Source organism: Anguilla rostrata, chromosome 15, assembly GCF_018555375.3.
Source record: "Anguilla rostrata isolate EN2019 chromosome 15, ASM1855537v3, whole genome shotgun sequence".
Classification (NCBI taxonomy): domain Eukaryota; kingdom Metazoa; phylum Chordata; class Actinopteri; order Anguilliformes; family Anguillidae; genus Anguilla; species Anguilla rostrata.
Genome location: NC_057947.1, coordinates 27,917,900 through 27,943,893, shown reverse-complemented (window position 1 = coordinate 27,943,893; position 25,994 = coordinate 27,917,900). Strand labels below are relative to the sequence as shown.

Sequence of the window (25,994 nt, the reverse complement as noted above, 5' to 3'; positions counted from 1 at the left end):
CTGATTCGTATTCAAGCTATTATTCGATAAAATCTAGACCGTTGATTCATAGACTGCATATTGCTTTTGAAATCAAATAATGATATTGCATTGCTGAACTTTTGTGGGACATTCATAGTAAGACTTTGATATTTAGAAGTCTGTCCTTAATCCTTTTTTTTTTTAAGCTAATGGGCATTTCAAAGATAATGGTGGTATGTTTGAAACTGTATTATGATACCAAACAAGGCAGGATATCTTATCACTTCTCCTTCAATCTAATGTAATTTTTAGCTGTCTACCAGTGTTATTCATAGAATTGGTACCTTGTCACTTACAACTACCAAGTCTCATTTATTTTGTGTGTGCCAATGTTGTCAAGTTTATTCATGTGAGCTGTTTCATTACAATGTCATTAAAATGTATAATTGTCCCAAACAATTTGTAATCATCCCAAACTGTACTGTTACCTAATTGGTGGTACAATTACAGTGCTAAAATTGCACCATAAAACAGGGGTAAATCAGTGTTTGAACACATTCATCAGTGTGTAAGTTTGTGCGACTGCACATCATTGGTGGTCGCATGTCTCGTTAAGTTCACAGTCAACTGTGAATAAGTAAGCATTAGTCTCACAAATGAGGCACTGAACAAAAACATGTTTGTTTGAAATCATTTTATTTAAATTAAACAAACATGTAATACGAACCCAATCACTACACATGAACAAGATTTACTAAAATGAGCTTGTTTTCATTTACACAGAAAAAGTGTGGCTGCACTACAGACCTTCAATGCATAGAGGAAAACAAGTAAGATATTCGGTGAAGTTTTATTTTAAAATTTCAGAAAAAGGCTTTCAAGCCAAAAATAAGCAATTTTAAGTCTGCTTTAAAAAATATATATTTTAAAAATGTTTTTAATTTATCGTTATAGACACAATCCTTGGATTATAATAAACCAGCTTGCTCCAATTTCTGTCCCGTCATTTGTCAATATGCTTTGTTATATCTTTACTCTGAATGGCTACCTTCTGTCCCAACCTTGTCTTTCCTTTCAAGTTTATTGCAACAGGGATAAGAAATTATTGTTGTCACATTTTGTACATAAACCAGAGGAGCTCCACCAACTGAGTAATATGTTGCTAACAACAGACATCACAATGCCAGCGATGATTGGAGGATGCCCTCAGGGACCCCGGAAGTAAAGTCAAAACATATCAACCAATCACCTTTGGCACTGTTCTGTTAATTATTACCAGTGTTCCTCTAGCTACAAGAGTAGGAAGTTGCAGCTATGGAACACCTACTCGCTGGGGTCAAAAAACAACCTGCACAACATTACGTGATTTTTATTGCTTGTAAAATCGACAGCAGTAAACAATGTTATTTGTTTTGTAGGTAATAGATTGGCTAGCTGGTGTCTCATTGCTGATATGCAAGTGAAATGCTACAGCCTGTTTACCTCCATTAGCACTGCCGGTCCAATCTATGGACAGACCCCACACTGGGTATGAATATTCAAAACAAAAAATGCTTGCCGTAGACCCTTGGTTTGGGAGTCATGTAAAGTTATCCTCAGTCCAAGAACATTTTTTGTGGTGAAGAGTCCAGGCATTCAGGTGAAACCCCTGCTACATTTGATTTATAAGTGAAACTTTTCTAGCTGACTAGGATGTAGCCAAAACATTCTGGATGAATATAAAAATGATTTTCCTTTTCATTTTTAAATAGTAGACACAGATAGCATACCAGCATACACCCCCCCCCCCCCCCCCGCACCCATTACACATATCTGATTGACTTACTGTGGAATTATCAGGATTCTACATGTACATTCTTGGCAGACAGGTTCCACGATCTACCATTTTCTTACTGCAATTTTATTTACTTGACCAATCAGGTCCTGACAAACATCTCCGTCTGGAGTGGTTGGGTAGGTGTACCACTGGCCAAAGTCTAAGAATATGCATCGTTATCAAAACGGTGTAAAACAAAAAAAAAAAGTTTAATTGTATCCTGGCGAGGCTAAATCCTGACATCATCCTTACAAGTACCCTAATTAGTTTTATCATTTATGTAATCATTAACAACTGAAACAATGTTAGGCATCACTAAAATCTTTCGCCTCCAGGATTTTACAGCTTTTGTAGAGTAATGAGCATATTGTGGAAAAGGAACAAGGGCATGAAACGTGCTGCGGACCTAATATGATGAAATAACAGACCACTGTACTTGCTGAATTTGGGAACATAGCTGAGGTCACATGCCACAGCCCTTTCGGTATGACACCATTTCCTGCTCATCAGTTGAGAGGGAAGGGGGCATCTCCTGTCTGTGACACTGGGGGGCAGGAGTGGGATTTGATGCTGTTGTGTTTGCTTAAGGCTTCATCGAAGTCCAGCCGCTTGCTGTTGACGGTGATCTCCATGCAGCCGTGGTAGAAGGCAGTCACTGGTGTGGCTGTCACAGGAAGCTCTGTGGGCAAACAGGAAGTAAGGATCAATATCACAGCACTGCAAATACATGGAGAACTACTACAGTACCAAAAGTACAGCAAAACCTTAGTTACAAAACTCAAAGTTACAGACTGGTCCACTGAATAGGTATGAAACCAGAATGCTCAATTGTTCATTATCAGGCTTCTTCTTGTCACTGTGGCAAAAGGCCAAAATTAAACAGATATTATTCATACTTTCCATTCATAAAAAAATTAATTTTTGTAAAATTAAATAAAGGGGCATGTCTAAGTATTAATGCAGAAAAATAAGATTTGGTAAGCCAAAAGTGATGCAAAGAAGACTGTAACCAAATCAAAACATTTGCCTAAAAAATCAAAAGTAGCAGGTCACAGAAATATGTAGAATATGTAGAGTCTTATTAACAAGATAAAAGGACAACCAAATTTACTACAATGAGTGTAATGCAAGATAAATTGCCAAATGGGCCCAGCCTTCCTAAGCAAAAACAACGAGGAATTTGGTGAAGATCAGAACAATTTATCTACAGCTGTGAAGCAGCACGGTTGTCTTGAGTATAGACAATACTGCCTTTCAAATGGGTCTGAAATGCAATGCTGCCAGTGGTTAATGGTTGATTTAAGAAGATTATTACAGATTATAGGAGTATAGGAATATTTTTTTTATATATGGAAATATGCAGCTGACAGACAAAATGAGTGGTCCTGTTACCCAGTTTACTAAAAGTTACGTAAACAGTTTTAGTAAGACAAAACGCTTTTTTTTTTTTTAAAAAGGTGGCTATGAGAAAACAATGGAGACGGTGGGAGGACGCGAGTGAATGGATGAATGGATGAATGAATGAATGAATGGGAGAGGATGAGTAAATGGAATGCGAGGAAGTGTGTGTGTCCGCCGCGCGGTTCACCTGGGACGCCCCCGACGTAGGTCTCCACGGGCCCCTGCATGGTGGCGTTGAGGGCGGCCAGCCCGGACTGCAGGACGTCCGCGTCGGCGTAGGAAACGGTGGAGGAGTTGGCCGCGAGTCGGAGGCCGGCTGGGGACACGCTGAGCCCCAGGAACAGGCGCTCGGGGTAGCAGAGCATCACAGACTGCAGAGTGGCCATGAGAACCTCCCCCATGAAGACCAGCAGGTCCTGCGGAAAACGGAGAGGGTCACGTGGGGGGGGGCAGTTTATGGGCAGGAAAAATGCGTGTGTGGGCGGGGGTGGGGGGGTGGGGGTGTGAATGTAAAAGAGAACTCAGGACAATGTAGGTGCTGGTGCTGGATAATGATGGGGGGCAGGGTGTGGGGGGAGGTGTTGAATACAGAGTAGGTGAGTTCAGGCTGAATGTAGGTTATGTATGGGGTGGGGGAGGGGTGGGGGGTTGGGTGTTGTATGGAGTAACCGTTCAGTAAATATGTGAGTATTTACTGCGTCTTCCTGTCCTCGAGTCAGCACGGAGACGGACAGTGGGACGGTGTCGTTGCTGACGATGGCGAACAGGACTCCTGTGCTGCTGGATGGACGGATGTTCAGCTCCAAGTCTACTTTCCAAGACTCCGCTACACCTAGACAAGCATAAAAGGTCAGTACAAAAACAAAGATAACCAACTTACCAGAAATGCACTGGCAGATACTAAATTAAGAAAGATGATGTGATCCTTCACTGCATTATAAATGGTTTAATGGAAGCTTATAAACTGTGTTACAACCTACTATTGTGCTGGAGTGTGGAAGTCGTATCTCAAAAATCTTCACACTGTCTATTTGCATATAGAGAGTCAGGATTAAACATTACCCTGGACCCTCTGTTCTTGCATTCTCCCCTCTATACACCCCAAAAACAAAAAAATAAGCCAGACTGAACAAGTATTTTAGTCATATTTAGACTTAAAGTATTATTTCTATTACTTTTTGCTAAATGAGACAGCATTATTGCCACTGAGGTGAGACAGTTTGACTTGTGTCAAGATTTGCCAATGGGCTAAGAAAGATTTTTAGTCTCATTACCAAGACTAAAATGTTTGTTAAGACATACTTTTTTGCAGTGTAGTTGTCTGATATAACATGCTTCTGTAGCTTACAGTATAGCCTTACTTTTTTTCTCTGCATAGCAAGTAACTGAACAGTTATTACTCTATTAAGTCTCTGGATCCTGCAGTACACTGGTTTATGCTTGCCTGTATTCCTGTATCATTTGATATGTCCTAGTAATAATCCTGCAAAGATTCTCTAAAAAAATGTATTATTTCCTATTAATCCGTCTTTGTAAAAATGTACATAAATTCTGTCCTTTCTCCTGACTGGCTGAGTCTAACAGTAGCTCAAGGCCTGTTTACCCGGGTGGTCAGTAATGTCAGTTCCCTGCTGGAGCCCATGAAAAAGTGACATCATCCGTAATCCTTTCCAGACAACAGAGGCTGGGAAGGATTCTGCGATCTGTCCACAGAGATAACCGTGAAATCGGTAGGTCGGACGGACTCAGAACAAACTGCTACTCAATCCACTCAGACACCCACCCACCCACCATAGCGCTTAATGCATTTGCCAGACATTCCGTCGAATACACGGAGTCGACTGGCCGTTCTTTTGGTCCGCTGTCTGCCAAGCCCTGATGTTTATACTGCAGAGGCAGTCTGGCCCGGATTAGGTTCTTTGGAAGAATTCCGCAAATATGGGAAGATAGGACTAATAGAATTTTATTTATATACTGTATTTTACTTTTATTTAACCCAGTTGTGCCAAGATAAAAAGTTGAATCAGCCTCATGCACAAGACAGACCTGGTCCAAGATTTCAGCTAGTTCAGCAAGAAAACAAAATGGACTGATGCCTGACACAACGCAAAGTGCAAGATTACAAGACAATAAATCACAACCAATAAATAACCACACAATTCCAATCTATATAACTGACTACAACAATTGGCTGCCTGCCAGCCTGCCAATTCATACAATGAGCTCTAATCCTTCATCTATAAAAGCCAAAGAAATTGCATCCATTGAAACCATAATAATAATGATATTTTTATTCCAGGCTCCTGGTGTCAGATATTAAATCACACTGGACAGTGACTGGGACAAACACAGCCTGCTCTATACCACAGACGGATAGAAGCCACTCGCCCAAGGAGCAGTAAACCACAGCAGCTCTATGACTCTCAGGGGGCAGGTTCACGATTTGTGGTTTTCTTGGCTGATAAACAACTCACACAGTTTCTGGTTTTCAGATCGTATCTCGTTCTCGGTCTATGAAAGTGCATGTGAATCGCAATACAGTGCACACAACAAGAAGGAGCTGGGTCTTCGCCCTCTCCTGTACTCACTGTAATTCACATGGAAACGGGCAAGGCCTTCTCCGGGGAAGTAGGACCCGGGCTCCACCTGGACGAAGCAGTGCTTGCTCTTCTTCTCCTGGATGACCTCTTTGACCCCCGACGCCCCCTGGTTCATCAGGTTCCACCCTCGGATGCAGCCGTCCAGCCTGGGGTTGATCTGTACACACGGTCACACACACGCCCAAACGGGGACTGTGGTTAATCTGTGGCCATGTGTGTGCACAGGTTTAATGACACTGTCACTTTGGCAGTTGACAGAGAATTTGCTGAGGGTTGCTAAGTTACAGCCTTCTGCTCCCATTGGCTGACAGTGTGAGATAAAGCAGACCAGTGGTGTGGTTTCCTATTTGGCGATGCTGTAAATTTTACGGTTTAGTTGCAGTTGGTTTAACAATGGCCTGTTTCATTCTACTCTGCATAATGCCAGTTTAATGTCGCATTGGGTCATTTGCAGCGGGCTTCGCTGGTTTAAACCCCTAGACCACAGAACTGCATGACAACCGGAACAGCTATCGAAACCTGTGAAATAAGGATTAGCTGTTCCTGTTGTAATGCAGTTCTGTGGTCTAACGGTTTACACCTGAGGTTTACACTCCAGCTAAGCACACCGCAGTCGACCCCATACGCGCGGGCGGCTACGTGTTTCTGTTTGACGATGCTGTTAGCGTGAGTTGGGTTTGCCGATTACCGGCTTGATGACGCTGTCCGTACGGTTGGGCAGCCCAGCGATGTACACCTTGGTCTCCAGTTTCCCATTGACGGAGGTGAAGAGGCTGTCCGGGCTGTTTATGCTCATGACAGCTTCCTTACTTATCTTCACGCTAATGCTGCTTTCCAGTTCATCCACTGAGATCTGCACAGCACAGCACAGCAGTCACCCAGCAACAGATTACGCAATCACATGCATTCGACAAGCAGATAAACGGTCACACACAATATAACACAGCACCCAACACAGTCACAAAGCAGGACACAACCCATCTCAGATACAGCTCAGCTATATAAAATCATATGGGCATAGGAAGCAGATGCTACACTCACACTTAACAGTGTAGCACAGTACACTCATATGCAGGCTGGAAAACTCAATGCCCACATCTGTCAGTCCCACACACAGCACAGCACAGTGCAGACACACACACCCACACATACACTCGCGCACGCGCACACACACACACACACACATGCTCGATTCAGAGATTCAGTGTACTCACCACATGCCACTCCCCATCGTTGATGACCTTTCCCCCGCTGGTGACCTTGACGGAGTGCTGGTTCTTGAACTGGATCTCAATGTGGCCGGCCCGTAGGCCCAGCATGAACCAGGACTCTGGGGATGACTCAGCGTAAAGGATCACCCCCTCCGGGTCGAACGTTCGGAAGTCAAATTCAGCTGCGAACCTGTATCAGCAGAAAGGAGAATGCGTTCTGACTTCCGCCCGGAGATCGATAATCATGCCACATCAGTTACAGAGACAAGGGGGACTGCTGTGAAATCAAAGACACGTATTTAAATTCTCACTGGTTGGCCTGCACGTTATAGAACACAGACCTCTGGTTGTTACACATATGAAACACAGATAATCTCTAGCTGATGCATTCATTAAAGGACCCTAATCTTTGGTTGATTCAGATAACTGATAACTAACTGGCTCATATGTTTTACATACAGGATGGTGATTGGCCTGTGTATTTGGAGTCAGTGAGCGTGCTGACTGCTCCGTTGCTCTCTGGACACCTACTTGGTGTTCTCTGGCAGGCGGAAGCGCAGGTAGATCACAGGTAAGCCTGTGAACTGCTCGCCCAGGTACAGCATCTCCGCGTCCTTGATGTCATGCAGGTGAACACACACCGGTATTTCCTGTCAGAGACAGTGATTGTTCCTTTAACTCCACACGTCTTCTAGAACCCAGAGCTTTTTTCAATTCCGATTCCGGTATTCCGGCATACTTTCTTACGGGTTGCCCACCTCACAGAATCGTCCGTCCTCCACCAGCTTCAGGCCCTGCCTCCCATCGCAGTGACAGGAGAAGCTGCCCATGGTGTTGATGCACTGACCTTCACAAGTCCCCTGTTTGCATTCATCCACATCTGCAGAGGCAAGGGTTACTCAATCTCCTTCTCTCTCTCTCTCTCTCTCTCTCTCTCTCGTTGGGGGTGTTTTTATGTATGCTTTTAGCATTTACAATCTTCTCAGGTCATAGAGACTCAGATAAAGGGACCTCAAAAGTCTCTCTCTCTTTCATGCACACAAACCCCTCGTACATTACATGTATTAACAGTAATTTAGCCGATTATATGGTTCATTAATAAAGGAAATTATAACTCCACAGGAGCTTACAAAGCGATGTCATACCTCTAGAGGTTGTGCATGTGTGTATTACCCGATTATTCCTCATAATTATATTTAACATTTAATCATATTTTAGGTTGGATCTCTTTCCTGTGACTTATGCAACAGAGGTCACTGTGCTCAGGGAAAGAATTAGGCCTGGAGGGCTGCAGTGTCTGCTGGTTTTTGGGGTGTTCTCAACAAGTGCTTAATTCAAGTCATTCATTGGCTAAGGAATCCACACTCATTGTTCTCAAGGCCTTAATTGGCAGCTGATTGAAAGGAAACCATAAAAACCTACAGACACTGCAGCCTCCTTGGAATTCAGCTTGACACCCCTGTACTAGCATGATTAAAAATTGATTTGTTTGTTTAGAATTTTTAACTGTTGCTATAAAATGTTTCCATACGTGCAACCTCAGCTTAAAAGTCCCTGTTCAAGCTACCTTGGAGTTACTCTAAGTGCATTTTCTTACTTAGACCACAGACCCCCAGATGGCCCTGTACCATTAGTGGCATACAGCCTGCTGCTCGGAAGAAACTTATGTAGATCTCTAAAATATCCTTCATCATGAACAAAAACTGGGCCAATCGGTGGCATAGACTAAAACCAAAATAACATTTAAGAAACCCCCAGAAAGTGAAACTTATCTTTAACTGATTGGATCCCCGTTGGTGGGGATGAGGTGTACTACAGGGCCCCCCGGAGGCGGGTTAGAGTACTGCAGCGGTGCCTGGGGGAGGGCATGCTCACCCTGGCAGGCGTGGGAGGTGAAGTTGTACTTGAAGCCCGGGGGGCACTTGCACTCGTACATGCCCGGGGTGTTGAAGCAGGTGGCCGGCTCACAGATCTTGGGGTACAGCCGACACTCGTTAATGTCTGCAGGACAGAAACGGCATCAGGAACTCTCTCGCTCTGTCTGTCTGTCTGTCTGTCTGTCTCTCTCTCTCTCTCTGTCTCTCTCTCTGTCTGTCTGTCTGTCTCTCTCGCTCTGTCTGTCTGTCTGTCCGTCTCTCTGTCTGTCTGTCTGTCTGTCTCTCTCTGTCTCTCGCTCTCTCTCTGTCTGTCTGTCCGTCTCTCTCTCTGTCTGTCTGTCTGTCCGTCTCTCTCTCTCTCTCTCTGTCTGTCTGTCTGTCTCTCTTTCACTCTCTCTCACACACACGCACGCACACATGAAGGATAAACCGAGTAAACAGTAGGCAATTGGAACTGACATGAACAGCACACTAATGCGCCCGTAGCTGTAAACAAATCCCGAATGTTTATAGAAGGGAGTTTAAGGCTTGACTTTTTGAAAACACAGAGAGGAAATGTTTAAGGATCTTGTGTTTTTGCTGTGAGGATTAGACTGTTGCGGGCAGTAAAAGTACGAGACGGCTTCTATTCCACAGAGTACAGCGTGACCCCGAAGACTGGAGATTCTTCAGGGAGGTGCTGCTGAGTTACACTGGTATACTGGAGTCCTGTTTCGCTCTCACAACAGGATCCAAGCATTCCTCAAACAGCTGGTTGGACTCACACATACTTGGCTCTGTTTTCTTGGCAGAATTAAAACAACTGGCCCTAGATCAGCAGGAGGGAGGGTGTGAAAAGCTGCTCCACATTGCTATATGGACCACGCTGCTGTCCTTACCACTCCACACTTTTACCCAGACCGCTGCTCCATACTGCTGCTCTGACCACTGCTCCACACTGCTGCTCTGACCACTGCTTCATACTTCTTCTCTGACCACTGTTCCATACTGCTGCTCTGACCACTGCTCTACTCTGCTGCTCTGACCACTGTTCCATACTGCTCTCTGACCATTGCTCCACACTGCTGCTCTGATCGCTGCTCCACACCACTGCTTGGACCACTGCTTCACAATTTTTCGCGGAATAAAACATATTATTCAGTTTGATCGGTAATGGATCCAGTCCAGGGATGTCCCAATTTAATCTCTTCTTTACTTCTACTCCAGTTTCAGTTTCAGTTTTGTTAACATTTAACAGATGACAACGTTGCAAGTGCACAGGAATCGATGGCTGTGGCTCATTGCCAAATCTTCCAATTAAGCCAGTGAAAATAGTTAAAAAAGAAGGCTCCACGGTACAGCCTGGCCTTACCTGTGCAGTGGATCTTGTCACTGGAGAAGTAGCCATCCTCGCACAAACAGCGGAAACTCCCAGGGAAGTTGTAACACTTCTGGTCACATCCAGCCGGGAACTCCAAGTCGGTGCACTCATTGATATCTTGTCAATCGATCACAAAATCAGACACTGTCAACATCCGATTGATCAATCTTATCACGTTTAATATGTATACACATCATCAGGAATTCAAAGATAACCAATTGTCTAATTATATGATACAGAGTTAAGATACCATTAATGCCTGCTCAGTAAGCACCAGAGAAACAATAAGGAGGTGGTCTTTCTTTAAGACAAATTTTCTCATAACTGATACCCTCTCCATTCAGACTGATCCAAAAACCCATCCACCACACAACGCCGACACAAACACCTACGTTCCTGTTGACGCTGGCCCGACAGCCACGGACTTCTCAGTGCTGTATCTGCAGGTACCCACCTTCCTCACAGCGTATGCCCCTCCAGCCGGGCTTGCACACGCAGGTGAAGGAGCCGTGTCCGTCGATGCAGCGCTCGTGTCCTTCCTTATGACACGGCAGCGGGAAACACTGATCACTGATCTCTGAGGAGAACATTTACAAATGCAAACATACAGTAAGCTGTGGACGGAGAAAAGCTCAGGGCCGTTGGGGGGGGGGGGGGGGGGGGGGGGGGGGAGCTGGAGTCTATCCCAGCATGCAGTGGAGGAGAGTCAGGAATAAACCCTGGACAGGTCATCAGTCCATCGCAGGGCACACACACCATTCACTCACACACACCCATACCTGCGGGAAATTTAGAGTCTACAATTAGCCTAATGCATGTCATTGGACTGGGAGGAAACTGTAAAACAGTGGAGACCAACAGGGACATGGGGAAAACATCCAAACGCCACACAGAAAGGCTCTCGGTCAGTATTCAAACGCAGTACCTGCTTACTGTGAGGTGACAGTGCTATTCACTGCACCACCGTGGCACCCAGCACTACTTCCTAGGCAATAGCATAAACATCACTGTGCATGAGTGAAAATAAACATTCAAAGCAAAGCATGAACTCAAACAAACAAAAAAAAAATTAACAGTGCACCCACTCAAATCCTATGTAAAGTCAGGCAGCACACTTGCGTGGCAAACGCAGATACATCACTGCACAGAGACGGGCAGCAGGCTCGCTTGCCTGGCTGTTCAGACACTCACGTTTCACACAAGTGCGAAGGTCAGAGGGCACGCCATCCCCGGAGAGAGGGTTGTTGATCCCTACGCGGTGTGACCCCAAGCATGCTGATAGAGAGGCACCAATCATTATCAGCCGATTCAAACTCCAATATACAATTCCACACGGTACAGTGTCCACTCTTAATTCGACTCTAACAGAGTACATACTGTATGGGTCCAATAGGGCCCATATGTTCTGTGTAAGAGCTGATTTAGCACTGAACATTTAACTTTTTCGGCATGACTAGAAGCAGGCCAGACTGCAGTCAACAGAAAAGACAGGAGGGGTGATTTCTCATATTGTAATTTGAAGCGCGCGCAGCATTTTATGTACTCAGTGATCAAGTTCACCCATTCTTCATATGGATATAATAATTATTTTCACCAAGAAATTGCCTGAAAATTTTTTGGTTTTTCCCCTACCAACTTGGAACACTAGTCAGACATTGCCATTGTGAGTAGTGCCCTCCCATCTTTACAGTAGTAGCTAGTTGGTTGGATGCCAAATTAGATCTTGTCACATACAGTATAAGTGTTATACAAAAAGCAACCATGCTATTTTGCTAACTTAGCAGCTGGCTTGCCATGTTAGAATCTATAGGTAAATATGTGCCAGACAACAATTAACTCTGAATGTTAATCAATCTAGCTAGTTTATAAATTGGATCACTGATAATAAATATCAATAGAATAAGTGGAATTGGCCCACGCAGCACTTCACTGGACAGCACAAGACGGGAAGCCGCTGGATACTGTGAATCATTTTTCCTTTGTGAGTACTGGTTAGTGCTAGGGGGTAATTGTAAAAAAAATATGTGAGGGGTTCATTAGATAAGGTAGGGACATCAGGGGTCTGATATTCCCTAATCAGAACTTACCAACGTACTTGGGATAAAAGTACTCCTGCAAGAGAGAGAGAGGTTAATGAGGCAGTGCTTGTAAGGCTTACCACAGTGAGCAGATGTTCTGAGTGTGCCCTCCCCAAATTCTCTTAAAAGTACAGCGGGTCTTGGCTTGCACAGTCTTCCTGAGACTCATCTTAGGATCCTTCAAATTTGTGGTGACGTGGTGGCAACATTAACAGAAGCACTATAAGCATGTTATGCCACAGCCTGATAGTTGTTATATGAGTCAAGATATCATAAAATATGTCGAATAAAAATGAATTGGCTGAGTAACTTAAAGGCACTCAAAAGGGAAATCATAGAAAAAGAAGCTGCAATATGTGAAAGTTAATTGATTTTTTGAGGCACAACTGCTTCTAATTCATTCAAAAAATTTAACCGAAGTCACTCAGCTTATATCTGTGCGTACAGTAGACAGAAAATGGAGACACGCATCTCCAGCGTGATTTTTCACCGTCCTGGCAGAAAATATCAAACTATCAATATTCGGTATCTCACTGTAAACACTGACATTCCACATCACAAATAACCTAATCCTCCGATATAAGTAACCACTCCTATTGCCTTGCGTCCAGCTCAGGAATGAACCCGTCCCTCTGAATTTACCATGTCTAACCCCATCTCTCTGGCCACCACGAATGACACCCTCATCCCTCATGGTGTGCACAGGCCCCACTTTCCACCCAAACAGCAAATCTAGCCATGTAAACAAGCACTAGAGCAGAACCAAGTACAGCACACACGGATGATGAAATGAGTAAACAGCGGAGGAACAGTTCAATGACCCGGCATGGCTCTGGGCTCAGTCACAGAGAGATAACTGCGCTGTCCCCTTCATATCTTACGTGCCGTCTCTATGCCCACGCAGCCACAGCGGTCACGTGATCTGATTCTGAGGTAAGGATATGTAACTCAGGGGACACGCAGGGGGTTGTGTGCTCCATGACCCCCTCCCCAACCCCCAACCCCACCGCCCACCACCCAATACTCACAGTTTCAGGGTTGTTCTCGAAGATCTCCCGCGCCTCCTCTTTGTTGCATAGCTCCTCGATACACTCTCTCTCCAGATTTCCCTTTTTACTCTCCTCAAAGAGTGAATTTGCCCGCCGGCGGCGTGACAGGAACTGTGAAGCCGTACTCTGTGTTAAGACTACAGAACGCAGAATTAGCACAGCTGCAACAGGCAAATTCACAAAGTCCATTACGCTGAATGCTGGCCAATGAGTGACACCAGCCGCATTCAACAGGCTTGACATTTGCCATCTATATTTGACCATTTTTGGGCAGGAATTAAGTAAGTCTCCTACTGCAGCAGCACGCGTGCTACTATATTGTTTCTGACCAAGACCTGAGAAGCTTAGTCACTGGTTACTGTGAGGGGCAACACATGAGGATTTGGTGATATAACGCAGTGAAGGACGTTACAGAGACATACACAGATTTAAGAACCTTTTCTTCAATGGATGGTATGTTATTACTTATTTAGTACACACATTTTATTTTGCAATTCATGACATTGTGGAAAACAAGACAGTAAGACTGTGTTGTTGTACCACAAGTTGTAGGCCACCGTGAACATGTATCATTTAATATGTTCAGTGATGCAGTTTCAATCTTTACTTTGGCCATTAAGAAAAGAACAAACTTTATATAGATTAGCAAGATTAGCCTGTTTTTGCACTGGGAATTATCTCCCCACGTGCTGGTGCCTATTTAAAGCCTGCGCAACATGAAAAACGGATGTTCGTTCAGCGTGGGGAACGTCATTGTAATGCTGAATGAACTGCAGCTGATACTGACAGAGATACGTAGTTAACAGAGAAAATGTAAAAACATATGACAGCTCTCCAGCTGAATCGGAAACACTGTAGCTACGTTAGCGGGCGCACAGATAACAGGGCGCGCTGCATTTCATATTATTTATTTTTTTCTTTGCAATAAACTGTAGCTACTTCGACTGACAAAACAGATGAAGACTTCCGGCTACCAAAAACACATTGTAAATTAAATTCAGTTTCCACAAGCTGCTAACGTTGCACACCATATTGGCTAATCCAATAAGAACAGAAGAACAATTGTTTAAAAAAAACCGTTACAATTTGAACCTGACAAAGAGGTCTCGTGATAACATCAGACATTTCAACGTTTACTAGTGTATAGCTACTTACATCGATGGGCATCACAGACCGCGACAAACAAGATGAGACAGCCTACGAGTTCGCCCAACGCCGATTTCCTTGTCAACATAGTAAGTCCGCTTCTGTGAAGTAGGCCTCTCAGTGAACTGTGAGTGCGTTGTTGAAGTACAGGTCTGTAAGAGTTCTTTATTCTTCCCGAAAATGTTTTCCCTGGTTTGATGAAGAGGGCTGGGACAGCGCCAAGAGCGCGGCGATAGGGACTCGACAGAGGGAGCGCTGTACAGCCCGAGCAGATCCCCAGTACTCACACAGCGCATACATTTCAATCTGGAGAGTCTTTGAGTTGCAAACTGTGTGAACAGGACACAGAGTACTGCGTAATTCTCACAACAAACAAGGCGTAATAAATCTATTGCCCTGCGACTGTTCTTGACACTTAAAAATGTATTAATGTTTCAAACTGTTACTTATACGTGTATGCTACCTTTGTACATTTAAATTTAACGCGTAGCAGCAAGTTTTCCCCCCATTCTAGTGGATACAATAATTCACTTTTACTGTGGAATGGGGTTAGTAACCTTGACCCTAATTTGAGGAATTTGCTTCTGGTGTCATCCCGTGCTTCTAGTTTTAACCTACTGCACCTACGCCACCTGTTCTAAACGTTTTCAAAGCAGATCTAAAGAGAGTAAAATGAGTTAAATACAGTATATCCATCACCATCACATAGACGCCCATGCTACAGGTCTTAAAGATTCTTTCTTCAAGATAATTCTTTCTCACAATCATCATAGTTCCTATCTACTGAAATTGTGTCTTGTGTTATTTTCGTGACAGAAAATGGGAAAGAATGATTTTGGAATTAAGACAAATAAATTCTGAACTATTTGTGACTTTTAAAAATAATTTCATAAAGTGCAAACATGAATATCCAGAAAAAATAAACATTATAAACATATGTTTGGCAGCCCAAAATAAATTCAGTGCAGACCTGTTGGATAAGTGCTCTTTGTATGACCCTAAGTGCAGAATTGTGTATTGTGCTCCTATGTTTATGGGCATGTCTTCACTCCCTTTTTTGGAAGGGGGTGGGGGAGCATATTGCAACAATTCCCCTTTTCATAACTTCAATTATGAATCAATGTCAAATACAACAATTTATATCTTACACCACAGTAAGGAAAAAAAACACAAGTCCACAGCAGTAGCATTAATATCGCATTCATTTAGCAACTCAGGAAAAAGTTTTTTTATCAACAGTTTCATCAATACTTCTGTACATTTATCACAAGCCTCTCAGTACAATTGTACGTTTGATATATTTATATAAAATACAAGGATTATCACTTCTGAATATGTTTTCCTTTTGAGGAGCTTCTCAGGGAGCTCCAATTACAGGGTCGCATTGAGTGGCCGAATACATTTGCAAAGGGAATTCTGCACTATAAAAGTGATGGTTGGCGATTGTTATTGCATGATGCACAGTGTGCATCAAGGGCGGGCTACATGGTATCAATGGATCAAACTCATTGCTTTTTACATGGTCCTCAAAAGGAAAACTGGTTGAGCACAAAGAAAATATTCTTGCAACTCGACATAGAACAGACCGTCTGCATGGGTTAACACAAACAATAGCCATCACAGCCTCACAGGAACACTGCCACAGTGCAGTGAAACTACAGTGCACTGAGACACTGTAATGTTACCGTAAGGTTGTAGCAGCTTCTTAACACTACTGTGACATGCAGAGGGCATGGTGTTAACTTGAGCTCCACCCTCCACAGCTGCATTTCATATTTTTAAAAAAAACTGCCCCATCCGTAACCCACCAGCACATCGCAAGCTACAACTGTCTTTCCCTATTAAAACACTGATCTGATACCACGTGCAGCGCCCACTCACTCGATACACTTGCATGCACTCACTATCACAAACTCAATCTGCGACACTTACAGTAGACACACTGCTGCACATGCGTGTGCACGCTCAGCGTGTTCTCCATCTCACGTTTCTCACAGCAACGAGGATTTCGTGAAGTCGGGACGACGACAGGGAAGCTCATTCTCCTGAGAACGAACCCCCCAGAAACTCAGAAATGTTTTGAGAGCACAAACAGTGGCATAAAAAAAGCATCTGAAATATTTTACCGTGTAAAACACAAAAGTCCACGGATGAGTGATAAAGACGAAGCCTTGATGTGCTCCAGTATTTCTGGGCATCGATGCGCTGGCCAATGAGGGCACTCAAAATTGCCACTTTCCCCGAGTGGACACTGTGGTCTCCTGGCTCTCGGTCCTCCGGCTGTCTCTCAGTACAGAGTAATGTACGCTGGCCACTCTTTTCTGACACAGGCAGTCTCATGGCAGGTTTGAACAGGGGATTGCTTTACGGAAAGGTCAGACCATTTCAGCCTGGTTTAAAAAAAATAAAATAAAAAAAATCAATTTTATCACACAAAGAAGTGCATTTTTAGCGCAGTGCCCAGGGTGATGTGGCACTCGGCTACACACTATGTACCATTGTCAGGTCACCGGGATTGACCAGAATGTTTCACAGCAGAAATGGTTCAAGGAATGATCACAAGGGTTACAATAGTCACACAGACTTTTTTTTAGAGGAAAGGACAGAAAAATACTGTAACAGTTTGCCTGCAGAAGGTGCGAGGGCGCTGGTGCAGAGGAGCATTTAGCTATTTAAATATATCACAGGGTTCATGAGGATCAGTTCTGCACCAGACCTTTGCGGATTCCACCGCAAATCTGTATTCTATCTGGATCGTTTGTCTCATTCCCTTTCAGTCCATACAGAAAGCATAAACCAAGAACAGTAGGCCAGCACAGGTCTTGTGCAGACTTTACCCTCATGAACACAAGAAATGTCTATGGAACTGTGTGTGTTGTGAGTTTGGTTCCAGAGGCTTACGAGGTGAACAGGTGAGCCATATCCCTGGATCTGGTTTCTTTTAAACCGTATTTTAAACAAATAAACAAACCAATCAGTTGGAGTGCAGTAGGGATCTAATTACCTAATTATCTATAAAAAGTGCCAGGATCTCACAGACATGTGAACTCAAACGCAGGCATTCAGCGCTGGGTGAAACACAAGCTTAATTAAGAACAGCTCACTTCCTGTAACACCTGGTGAATGAAACATTGTCTCTGTGAACCTGGAGTTTAGTCGCAGAGACTTTGAAATACAGTGGAAATATTAACATTAAAAAAACATTTCCGTAAAATACAGTTTTAGGAGATCATTTAACTGATCCTCAAAACAGATAAAAAAAAATCATAATTGAAACAACATTTAAAATGTGACACGAGGCAGAATTACATCATCCGGGAGTTCAGGATGATTAAAGTGCAGGGCCACTGTCACATCCGGTGAAAAGTCCTTTCACATGTCATACAAGAGAACTCCAGTTAGTTTGACAATTTCTTCCTTCTCTGTCATCCTTCACTTCTTCGGTTTCTTGCTGAAGGGTTCAAACGGTCAGTCCGCTACATAAAATTCCCTTCTTCAAAAACCATTATGGGATGTCGCTGGCAGCACGGTGGCCCTGGGGGTGCCTTGGCAACAGTAGGCGTAGTCAAATGGAGTACGTCGAGCTCTCTGACTGTTGTGGGATGTAGCACTGGAAGCCCTTGTCTCCAATGGGATGTTCCCTGCGAAGAATGGCAAACAAAAATACATTTTAGACTGATGAACATGTTGTGGTTCTAACAACGTCTTATCCTGAAGATAAAACCAGCAGACATTCCTTAAATTCACATACATTCATTTTATCACAATATGTGGTATGTAAAGACCTTTGGCCTTAATTAAGATGAGATACTTTAGAAAGTGACTTTAGAGGCATTGCTACCATGATGCATAATGTTACATGGTTCCTTCATGTGAGATAGTTCTAGATGTTCTGAATACCAGAAGAGTTGTGGAAATAAAACCATTCTATGGCATAATTTAGCTCTTTGAAGCGTTCTAGAACTCTTTTCTTTCAGTTACCGCAGTGATCAGCATTAGAATGTTCAGTTAAGAACATTTCAATCTTACACCTTAAAGGGTTAATATTTGCTGTAAATGTTAATTTTTGAAATATACCAACACAACAGTGCTGTTAGTTAATGAGTATGGTAAGCGAGACCAATTTCATTGGTAGATGTATGATGTCAGAACGGCATGCAAGCTTTGATTGACAAACAAAACTTGAATGGCTGCTGTATCCAGCCATAGCCATTCAGTAGTCAAAGAACAATGGGTGGACGAGCACATGGACACTCACTGACTGCCGTATTTGGTCTTCTTAAACTTGTCACGCTTGTACTGAGCGTGCTCCTGCTCCAGCGTATGCACCGATGAGATTATCTGTTTCAGCGTCTTGTATGTCTCCTGCGGGTCGTCGATGACGAAGCTGGAGTACTCTTCCTGCTCAGGCCCATCGTACACTGACTTGCTGCCACATGCCTCTGTAGGGCCGGAGAGAGGCATGAGATGGACACGCATTCAGCCAATCACAGACACGTGTTTATGCCTAGCATACACTACAGGATTTTTAGTTTTGATTTTGTAGTTTTCAAGATCTTCAGAAAATCCATTGCCTGATCTTGGCTTGCATCCGACTCAGACTCTCGGTTAATGAGAGATGGTCAGAGACTCAATTTCAGTGCTCCAGAGCCTGTCCTAAGCTAGTCTGTGACTTGTGAGAATATCAAACTTGTTTGATGTTGGTATGTGACCCCCCCCCCCCCCCCCACCGGGACAATATGAGTAGTGTGAGCATTCCTAGGAACGAAACGCCAGCAATTTTTTATAAGAGACTTATAAAAGAATCTCTGTTGTTTAGATTCTGTTAGGATTGTGAAAGTCGTGTACACAACTCCTCACCTTGCATCTTCACCAGCTTGGACATATAGGTGCTGAAAAGGGAGTAGATCCTCTCTGTTTCACGGTCTCCGTCCACGTCCAATTGGATGTTCGCAGGCAGGCCGCTGTTGCAGCGGAATAAGGAAAATTTATTTGGGAATTCACATGTAACTTAACCACATGACTGAATGCAATTGTTCTTGTTGTTCTACAAATTCGGTAATCGCGTTACTGTTGTCGCAGCATGGTTTTGACATTCCGTCATTTGCTTTATTGTTTGGTCATTTGTGGCTTTGTTTTAATTTATTCCTTGCCAAGTTCTCTTTGGCAATAACAGATATCAAGTGACAAATATTCCCCTCGAGCCAGAAAAAATAAGGAAAAGCATGAAGCCACCCACTGTTTCTTCTCACTTTGCTTTCCAACAGCTGCGCTGCCTTTCTGTGAGAACTAAGGCCTTGACCGGAACTGTTTTTCCATGATGGAAAGTGCCATTTAAGGAAAACAGTGATCGGGGAAGTGACTTATCTTACTTTGATTTTCAGTGTGAGTATATAAAGCAGAGTGTGTGGACACACATCTACTTGCCAGGTGGTTATGGTTAACTTGCAAGCCTTGGCTTGGAACGAAGCAAACATATTTGCCCTTGAGGACAGACAAGCACACAAAGCTCTCAAACACCATGGCCGACTGAAATCTGTTTTTGCAAGGCTTTGGGACACCACTCAACATGGCTCCCAAATCAAGTGAGCCAAATGCACAAGGGGCAATTAGAGACAGGGCTGTAGACGGGAGTTCGCTGCGACTCACCCTGTGCAGGGTGTACAGCCGGGGGCAGTGTCGGCCGAGAGCTTGCAGCACAGCCAGTGTCCGTAGAGGTAGGCCGAGGGGTGGTAAGTGCTCAGGCGTTTGCGGTTGCACTGGCTGACTTTGGTAAGGATGTCAATCCAGTCGCGTGCCTCCACACAGTTGTTGGCCTGGATGTAGAGCACTCTCTCTGGTTGGATTACCTGGAACATCTACAGAGGACAAAAAAATGTACCAATCACATGTGAAGGACTGGACCCACAAATGCAGTACTCTAAATACATAACTGGTCTTGAATATACTGTGACAAAGCAATAGGCATGTCCGTATGAAAATACCTTGTATATGGTAAATTGTATATATGTGATGCATGGTGAGGGTATGAATTACCTAATCAAGAGGATGGAGATTCATGTCTGTTAGAATGGGTTATTGTCTGAGCCTAGTCGGCAGTCCTTATGGAGTTCTGCTTTCAGTGAGTTAGGTTTAAAGCATTGTGGTATGTGACTGTGAGTGAGGATTTCTGTGTTGACTGTGTTTTTATGACTAGGGATTCCTGTGTTTGATCTAGAGCACATTGGGAATTGCTGTGTTGAGACTGTCTTTGTGAGCAGGGGTTGCCATGTTGGATCTGTGTCTTTGTATGCAGGGATTGTTTTTGCTGTCTTTGCTTCTGATGGGGAATTGGGTCTCTGCATAGAAGGGGGGGGGGGTCTTACATTTTTCATCTTGAAGGACTCCTCCTCCAGTCGCTCTACTGCCAGGATGTTTTCAATGGGGATGCTGCAGAGAGCTGCCTCACCTGCAAACACAGTGTTACATACTCTAAATGGGACTGCGTTGGACACATTCCATCCCAAGGATCAGGGCAGAGATAAAAAACACTTAACATGGCAAGGCCGGAAAGGATGAAAGCTAGTAACGATGCATGCAAGTCCAAAGCAGAGACGGAGGCCTGCATATACACCAGTCTGTCAGGAGCATCATGGGGTGATCAAACACTGGATTATGTTTTTCCTGCCAGTATTTTGAAGAGCTGGCTTTAAACCCCATTGGAGTAGGATGCTGGGGGTGGCTCTGAGTGGGGGGAGGATGTTAAAATCCTGGATTTGCTCTCCTGCTGTGTGGAAGCTGGAGATAACTGTCACACAGCACAGCCCCCCCCCCAGTATAACAGCAATGTTCTCAGGACCTAGCTGGCACATAGCACTAGCTGGCCAAGAGCCTAGAGTGTTCACTACCCCTCTCGGGCTTGTGAATTCCATTGAGATCCCTGTGTGTGTCCTGCTGTTGAAGGGAGAGTGCTGTGCAGTCTCTCTGTAGTTGAGGCCATGCACCTACTCATTCTCTGTGTATAAGTACAGGCTGTATCAGTCTCCAGTGCGTAGGTTTTGTTCCATCTTCAGACCAGCTAAGAAGGGGGCCCGGCGGCAGTTTCCCACCGGGAGTGTTAATCACAAACACATGTTATAGCTATAGCTGGAGCCAGTGCTTTCTGTACACTCGCCAGCCCCTGCAGCCACTCCCAACAACCACTTACCAACATCAGAGGTCGCTTTCCAGGACTACGTTACCCAGCAACTGCACACCAACACTAAAGCTTGTTCATTGGGACTACATTACTGAACAACCACACACTAAAATGAAAACCTGCTCACAGGGACATTAGTCAACATGGAGCAAAAGAGCCATGTCACTGGGGACTACATTACTCTAGAACCACTCACTGCCACCAGGGAAGATTCACTGTACTTCCATTACCCTACAAGCACCAAATACCAAACAGCTGCACACAAACAGAACACCATGCTCCCTGAGACTACATTACCCAACAACCACACACCAACATCAGAGCTTGCTTGCAACGACTTCACATAATAAACCTCAAGGAAAATTAGGGAGTAGGAATGGATGGAGAAGGTGATTAAAAAGAGTCCCAACAAACCTTTTGAGTTACCTTTGGTTTTATGATAGGTAAACTCGTGATTAGTCAGACGAAACCACCTCTTCTTGAAGTTCTTACGACCAAAACGATTTCTCCCCTGAGCCCTTTTGATCATGAATCTGAAGAATGCAGAAAAGAGGAAGAGAGGGTGGGAAGGGAAAGAGAAGTTAGTGGTTGACTAACTCCATTCAAACCATGGATCTTCCTGGTTGTGACCAGGTTCACATTCCTGGAGGATGATCTTGACGGTCTATACCATAGATAGTACTGTTGGGATTGGACTGTGGAGGAAGCGGGAAGCTGTGGTTTCCCAGTGTGACCACAACAGGACCAGAGGTTTGTTTTAGTTACGGTCAACCTCATTGGCTCCACATTGGATCTCACCAGCTTGGCCGGTTGTGGTCACGTTGAGGTGAACACAGAGCCTGCATGACCCTGTGTCGATGTGGGTGGCAGTCTGCAGGAACACTATGGAGGGCTGTACCAGGGGAACCACAATGCCACACACAACTCACTACTGAGGATACAAAAGTAGAAAATATTCTGCTAAACACTAATTTATCTGACTCAGCAACACAGTGTATTATATATGTGTTTTAGGGAAGTGAAATGGCTTGGAAATGAAAGATGACTGGGAGGATGTTTTTTCATGTAATGGAGCAAAACCCTATTGTGCACAGAGAGATTTTTAAAAAGGTTTGGATAGAATCTTTATATGCTTATATACATCGCTTTGACAAGACCCATTCTGCTTGATGGTGGACATCAGTTTAGGCAAAATGCTGGGCAGATCCACTAGTGTTTATTACATGGATCCAGTTATGTACTTATCTAGGGTCAGTGAGCCTACCCAAAGTGACATGGTGATCTCCACAGCACTCTGGGCCATCAGTGAGAATAACAGCCTTGTAAAAAGCGGTGTGGAGTGCGAGAGGAGCTCTTCTGAAAATTTGACCTGACCACATAAAAATAAAGACATTTTTGGCCGGAATAAAGGGCTGTTTCCAGGGCGGGCATCTTGGCTCTAACTTGCCAGGAAAATGTGTCACATATGACACAAAATGAATTTTGAATCTAGCAAAGTTTTGCTTGAGATTGTAGACATTACGAGGGTGGAGTTTCAGAATTTCAGAATACAACGCCTGATTTTCCTATGTGAACATGATGAACTTTAAGCTTCTCATTTCTGGACGAATCAGCAGCAAATGACACAGCGTAATAAGTGATGATGAACATTGGCCCACTATCTGCTGTCTCCTCAGTGCACAGAGCAGAAGCAATGGGGCCTCTCTTCCCCACTATTTCCTCAGGTTTCTTTGGGAATAATGCCTCCTAATGACACTGTTTCCTTGATACACATATAAACGGGAGCCAAAATGGTCACCCATATGAAGAATGCCATGCCTAACTGTGCTGTCAGCCTCAGTGTTTTTATGAGTTTATGTGTGTGGGGGAGGGAAGGGGGGGAGAGTGGAGGGTTGAGGGTTGTAGGTCAGGGCACAGCAGCGTCACATGGTGACAGAGCCAGCTGCTCACCTGCAGGAGCCCCTCCCATCAAAAGTCTTAGCTGTGAGTTTTACACTCCTGCAGCCAGCAGAAGAAATACAGGGGTTCAGTCAACATGAGCTCTCACCTCTCACCACGTAGGCATCACCATGATGGTTAATAAAAAAAACATGACAGTGTTTAATACTGCTGACATCATATATTCTCATTTTTTCAGTGGCAGACTTGAATGCCATGATTCTTCTAGGAAACAAAGATCTCCCCTTCTGTTATTACAGCAGTTATTAAAAACTGTTAGTCGGCTCCTAACCTAGTGTTATGACTACGGTGAAGTCTGTAATGTAACACGGCGTCAACTATGTGTCTCACCCTTCTTTCAGCATGATTGGCGTCTCGATGCTCTTTTGGTCCCACCGCCCGGAGGACGAGATCAGGTCCAGGAACTGAAGAGAGAAGCGTGAAATGAACTACAGCGCCAATAGCGAGAGCGGTCTGTGCACACCTCCCACACAGAGGCCAGCGCTCTGACCACAGATGCCTGTCTCCAGAGTGAAGAGAACAGCTCATCCTGATGCGTCGCAGAAGGGGAAACACTCACATTTTTCACCGCATCCGCGTATTTCTGCTCGTTGAAGTAGTCATAAAACGCTGCCATGTAGGCCTCTTTGAAACTGGCCTGTGGAAAGGGAGCAAGAGAGAGATTTTTTGAGTCTTAACAAAACCTTCATTGTAAAATACACACACCCAGTCTCACACCACCAACCCTCAATAGCAGGAAACAAAATAGCAAAATCGAAACGAACAAAAAAAGAAAAAACAATACAATGAAAACTACAAAATTGACATATAACCATTCATCACACCATTATCTTAGTATGCTGTTAAGTACTAGTTCTCCCTCCAGACTGCATTCTGAGAGAGAGAGAGAGCAGTCACTATGTTCTCCCCCCTCCCAAAAAAGACAGAATTAGAAAAGCCTGCATTTCCTAGGCAGGGTGAGGATATGGGTCTGTGAGATGAACCCATGGCATGACCCATCCCGCTGTCCAACTGCAAAGTGAAAATGAGCATCTAGATACTGGATATCACAACAGCTGCAGACTCACAGATTTGGACTTGGCGAGACTGCCCAGGGTCTGTATGGTCTTGGAGATGAGAGTCAAGGTTCGAGAGGTGCACGGATCCTGTAGAGAGACACACGGGTGAGTTCTCACTCTGTTCCACTCACGCACCCCCAAATCTCCTTTAGGTACAGCACTCACACTACGCTTCACTCCATACTTGCACACTGCTGCAGAATAATGCTTACTAATGCACATCTTGGGGTGCAGTATGCTGCATGGAGGCTTCACATTTACCAGGGCATGATTTGAGGAGAGTTTGTCAGACTGGGTTAGAGGAGGGATTGTCTAGGGATGCAGGTGTATTTCTAAAAGACTTTCACAATGTCATGTAGTGGATTGTGCTAGTTATGCACTGAATCGAACTGGATAGATGACTAACACACAAGCCCTGGCCCCATTATGTCAGTCTCCCATATGAAGCAAAACTGAGGACTGGGGATATCTTATTAGTAAGGTGAGGAAAAAAAGTATTCTTAGATACCAGCAGCTTTACATGTATAATTCACTGCAGTCTTCGCTAGTGATGTGAGAATTATAGGGGTGTGTGCAGTCATCGAGTTGTGTGGGGAGAGCAGTCATTGTGTAGCATGGGGGGAAATAATGAGGCTTTGCACTGATTGGGCGGTTCATGAGGACGTGTACTCACTGGGTGGTGTGGCCTCAGTTGGAAAAGATTAGGAGACAGGATTGCCGGCGCGAAGAAACGCAGGAAGATGAAACTGCTGACAGCGGTGTACCTGACATCTTGATCAACTGTTGGAACAAACACATTTTAGATCCTACAGGTGTATTCACATTCCTGTAACTACCACGATGCATCCACACAAACCCTCAAAATTACACATTAAATCAACACTGTAAGAGAACCCTGAGTAAAATTGGAAAGGATACCGCTCTATGGAAAATGTAAGTAGGCTGTACATTTTAGCTTTTTAGCAGTGATAAGTTTTGGCCAGCAGATGGCAGTCTATTCATCAAGATTCTACAGCACTGACCCCTCGAAAAGACAGCTACGGTAAACAGGAAGAGGTGATCAGACTACAGGGAGGAGGGGGAGAAATGTCTCAAACTGAGGGAGTGCAAAGGATATACAGTTAATCCTTACTTTCGGGTCAAGTTAAGGGAGAGGATTTGCCAATGATGGAGTTTTAAGAGACAGTCTTGTTATTGGCATCAGCCCCAAAGCCACTAATTTGTAGTTTCTGGACTCAATCTCGAAAGTTTTGTTTAGTTCTGGAATGGGAAAATACATTTGGTCTTGTTCTTAGTTTTAT

General features: G+C 44.1%; 2 protein-coding genes and 2 long non-coding RNA genes across 11 annotated transcripts in view; 2 read left to right on the top strand and 2 right to left on the bottom strand.

Annotated features, from left to right (window-relative positions):
• Positions 1 to 640: 640 nt before the first annotated feature.
• Positions 641 to 15,038, bottom strand: pros1 (protein S). Its single transcript, XM_064310900.1, has 15 exons — positions 14,509 to 15,038; positions 13,333 to 13,490; positions 12,314 to 12,338; positions 11,418 to 11,501; positions 10,681 to 10,803; positions 10,218 to 10,343; positions 8,865 to 8,990; positions 7,748 to 7,869; positions 7,521 to 7,639; positions 6,993 to 7,179; positions 6,467 to 6,631; positions 5,767 to 5,935; positions 3,874 to 4,010; positions 3,366 to 3,594; positions 641 to 2,456 (listed from the first exon to the last, which is right to left on the bottom strand). Exons 1-15 carry the CDS (start codon positions 14,585 to 14,587, stop codon positions 2,284 to 2,286), a joined length of 2,022 nt encoding a protein of 673 aa, XP_064166970.1. The 5' UTR covers positions 14,588 to 15,038; the 3' UTR covers positions 641 to 2,283.
• LOC135240888 (uncharacterized) lies at positions 3,900 to 5,632 on the top strand. Its single transcript, XR_010325818.1, has 3 exons — positions 3,900 to 4,027; positions 4,853 to 4,908; positions 5,478 to 5,632. It is a non-coding gene; the product is annotated as an uncharacterized LOC135240888 (long non-coding RNA).
• LOC135240887 (uncharacterized) lies at positions 13,719 to 25,605 on the top strand. The gene is made up of 2 exons (XR_010325817.1): positions 13,719 to 13,806; positions 23,977 to 25,605. It is a non-coding gene; the product is annotated as an uncharacterized LOC135240887 (long non-coding RNA).
• Positions 15,684 to 25,994, bottom strand: part of rasa3 (RAS p21 protein activator 3) — a 53,194-nt gene continuing 42,883 nt past the window's right edge. For 2 of the 8 annotated variants that reach the window (XM_064310890.1, XM_064310899.1), the window contains 11 exons: positions 25,367 to 25,476; positions 24,703 to 24,780; positions 24,195 to 24,272; positions 23,966 to 24,039; positions 23,627 to 23,674; positions 22,091 to 22,209; positions 20,865 to 20,947; positions 20,149 to 20,357; positions 19,360 to 19,463; positions 18,758 to 18,941; positions 15,684 to 18,140 (listed from right to left, as the gene is read on the bottom strand). In XM_064310890.1, coding sequence (XP_064166960.1) covers positions 18,065 to 18,140; positions 18,758 to 18,941; positions 19,360 to 19,463; positions 20,149 to 20,357; positions 20,865 to 20,947; positions 22,091 to 22,209; positions 23,627 to 23,674; positions 23,966 to 24,039; positions 24,195 to 24,272; positions 24,703 to 24,780; positions 25,367 to 25,476 — 1,163 coding nt within the window. In that variant the 3' untranslated portion in view covers positions 15,684 to 18,064. The remainder of the gene's footprint in view (positions 18,141 to 18,757; positions 18,942 to 19,359; positions 19,464 to 20,148; positions 20,358 to 20,864; positions 20,948 to 22,090; positions 22,210 to 23,626; positions 23,675 to 23,965; positions 24,040 to 24,194; positions 24,273 to 24,702; positions 24,781 to 25,366; positions 25,477 to 25,994) is intronic. The other 6 variants (XM_064310892.1, XM_064310891.1, XM_064310893.1 and 3 more) reach the window with 6 other exon arrangements.